Source organism: Halyomorpha halys, unplaced genomic scaffold (assembly GCF_000696795.3).
Source record: "Halyomorpha halys isolate HHAL.00 unplaced genomic scaffold, Hhal_1.1 Scaffold521.1, whole genome shotgun sequence".
Classification (NCBI taxonomy): domain Eukaryota; kingdom Metazoa; phylum Arthropoda; class Insecta; order Hemiptera; family Pentatomidae; genus Halyomorpha; species Halyomorpha halys.
Window position 1 is genome coordinate 181,175 of NW_027109728.1, and position 2,838 is coordinate 184,012.

At 29.5% G+C, this 2,838-nt stretch overlaps 1 protein-coding gene across 4 annotated transcripts in view; it reads right to left on the reverse strand.

Moving 5' to 3' along the window:
- Positions 1-2,838, reverse strand: part of LOC106683843 (uncharacterized) — a 36,141-nt gene that overhangs the window by 23,522 nt on the left and 9,781 nt on the right. For all 4 annotated transcript variants that reach the window (XR_010843587.1, XR_010843588.1, XM_067047911.1 and 1 more), the window contains exon 2: positions 2,328-2,476. Coding sequence is in view for 2 of the 4 variants with exons in the window: in XM_067047911.1 (XP_066904012.1) it covers positions 2,328-2,476 (149 nt within the window). In the remaining 2 variants the exon portion in view is untranslated. The remainder of the gene's footprint in view (positions 1-2,327; positions 2,477-2,838) is intronic.

Consider the following 2,838-nt stretch of genomic DNA (forward strand, 5'->3'; position numbering starts at 1 on the left):
AATTTAAAATAGATTCAATCCATATAGAATAAGAAAGATTAACAATTTTATTTTTTTAGTATACGAATTGTTTAATATTTTAAAGAGTAACAAATATTGAAGAGAACAGGTTCAATTTAAAGTTGCCTATGTATTCGGAATAATAAAAAAAAATAAATAAAAAAAAATAGACCACTTTCTCCAAAATATGAATAACGAAGTAAAGAATATTTGAATATATTATTTTGAAAAGAAAAAAAAAACACACACACACATCCCCAGGGAAATTAACCCTCACGTTCGAATCTTGTTGTAAAGGCTTGTTGCAAAGAGGTTTAACAAGAAAAGACAGAATAGAGATAAAACTAGTTCAGGTTATTGCATCAAAGTAAAAATATTTAAATATTAGTCAAAGAGCAATATTTTTTTTTTATAAAAATATATCCTGAATGGACTTTATCAATGTTATAATTAGGAGAAAATTGTCGAAACCGATTGTATAAGTTTTAGAAAAAAAATTGTACATAATGAATGATAGAAAAAAAAATCATAAACGTGTGAAAACAGTTTTTCTTCTCGTTTAATATATGGAAGAAATTATTTCTGAAAAACAAATACGTTATAGTATCAATGTAATATCACTTAAATAGGCGAATGAATGGAGTTTAAAATATTGTAAATATTAATTACATATTTTGTAATTTACAAAGAAATGTTTTAGGGCTTAACTTATGGTTTTTTTAATGCTTCCTTAATAATAAAAATTCATTAAAAAATAATAATACTGTTTTAAATGAAAATCCAGTTTACAAAAAGCTTCAAAAAAATCTCAGTGACCGAGTGGACCCAGGAGTCGTTCCACGGTTAACGAGGGTAATAGTGATAAGAGAAGAAAAAACAGAAATATTAGGCCAATCACACTTAGAAAATAGTAAGACCATGTTGTGAGTTCACCATTTTATTTTATAATTCCCTCCTGTGTTCAATGCTCCTCACCAGAATCAACGAAATAGGAATAATGCAATTATAAATATTCTTATTTATTATCTTTTAGTCTAAATCAACCCTGTGGGTTGGGGGTTCTTTCTGCGGCCCATTCAGCCTCTATTAAGAGGGGGATTTAATTGGGGAAAAACCTGGCTGTTGAGCGTGATCATGAACAAATCACCTCCCTGCACAACCGTTGTTATAAAAACAATACTTTATCGCAAGGTATACTAACTTAAGTTACAAAGTATGTTTTTATTTTATTTTTTAAACTTACTTGTTAAATAGACATGTCCTTAACCTACTGAAATTTATTTAAATAGAAGTTTCTTTCCTTAATATTAGTCCTAGATAAATATTTTCTCCATACAATTTCAATATAGTCCAATTAAAATCTTATGATTTTTCTTTACCTTTTAGCTCTTAAATCATTTTGAGATTATTATATTGAACAGGAGGCAAGGAAATGCTTCCAGAGAAAATAATGGCTGCAAAGCGAATATTGACATGAACAGTGATGGATGCTATGTCAACGGGACAAATGGTCTTCGCTTTTTGGAATCTTATACCTAACTGTTCCTTCAAGCACGCCTAAGTGATAATTTTTAAGATGGTAAAAAAATGTATCAGGATTTTAGTTTAACTTAATATTAACTATATGCGCTTCGGTACCATTAAGTCTTTGGTTGTGCCAACTCATTAATGATACACAAGGCTAAACAGGAATCTACTTTAACGATTCGTAAAAATGTTAATTGTTTTATAATAACTATTAAGTTTGCAAAATATAAATCTATCTGTTAAATAAAAAGTACGTTTTTTTTTGTTTTGTTTTTTATAAGGAAAATTGCCAAACGCTTCTATAATTTTAATTTTCTGCGTACGGAACAATATCCAGGAAAACCAAATGTAATAACGATTCTGTTGAGAGATAAACACTAAACTAAAAATTTAGATGTCCCTGAGGATAGCCGGATTGGCCGAAACGTCGGACTTATAAGAAAAATAAAATGTGTTGAGATAAAAATTGAATTATTTATTTAAACAAAAATAGCCAGTCTCAAGAAGGTTAAAGATTATAAATATAAAAATGTAGTGCTACCCAACTTTATTGATTTGTTTCATACATTGCATACTTATGACTAGTGAACCACGATTTTTTTTTATTCCTTTTAATATAAACAGTCAAAACATAATTATTTTTATATTGTAACATCAGGAAAATTTCTACATCATGTACTAAAATTAGAAATTATTTATGTTTTATTTTTTTTCCTTTTAGTTGTTTATTATATATCATGTATTATAAATATATTCTAAAGTATCCTTAATCTTTAAAACTAAACAATTTAAGAACTTACGAGGAAGATATCCTTGACCCTCCTCAGTTCTTCGCCCATCTGCATCCCGTAATGGACCTGGATGAGGTGTGAGTACTCCTTAAGAAGCTCCGTCACCATACCCATCATATCCAGAACAGACTTCATGACATCATCGAAGAACTCTCGAACTGTTAAAATACAAACCGTATATAGAGAGGAGTAGCAATAATAAGTTAATGGAAACTTTAAAGCAATTTAATTAGAACAAAGTAAATACTGTACAAAGCTGTCATATCAAATTAACAAGTAAAAAGTGCATTACTACATTTCACGGATCAGGCAAGAATGGGAAAAAGGAATAAATCTATAAGATCGGGTTCGTTATAAGAGAGGGAGAGGGGCTCCTTGTAAATATTCGCACAGGACCTAGTATTTGCTAAGTCCGGTCCTTAATGAAAAAATCGTCATAAATCCTCAAGGTCCCCCGGTATTTAATAGAAACCTATTCTCAAGACGTTGTTGTTGTTGGCTAGGGCTTTAGGGCGTAAAA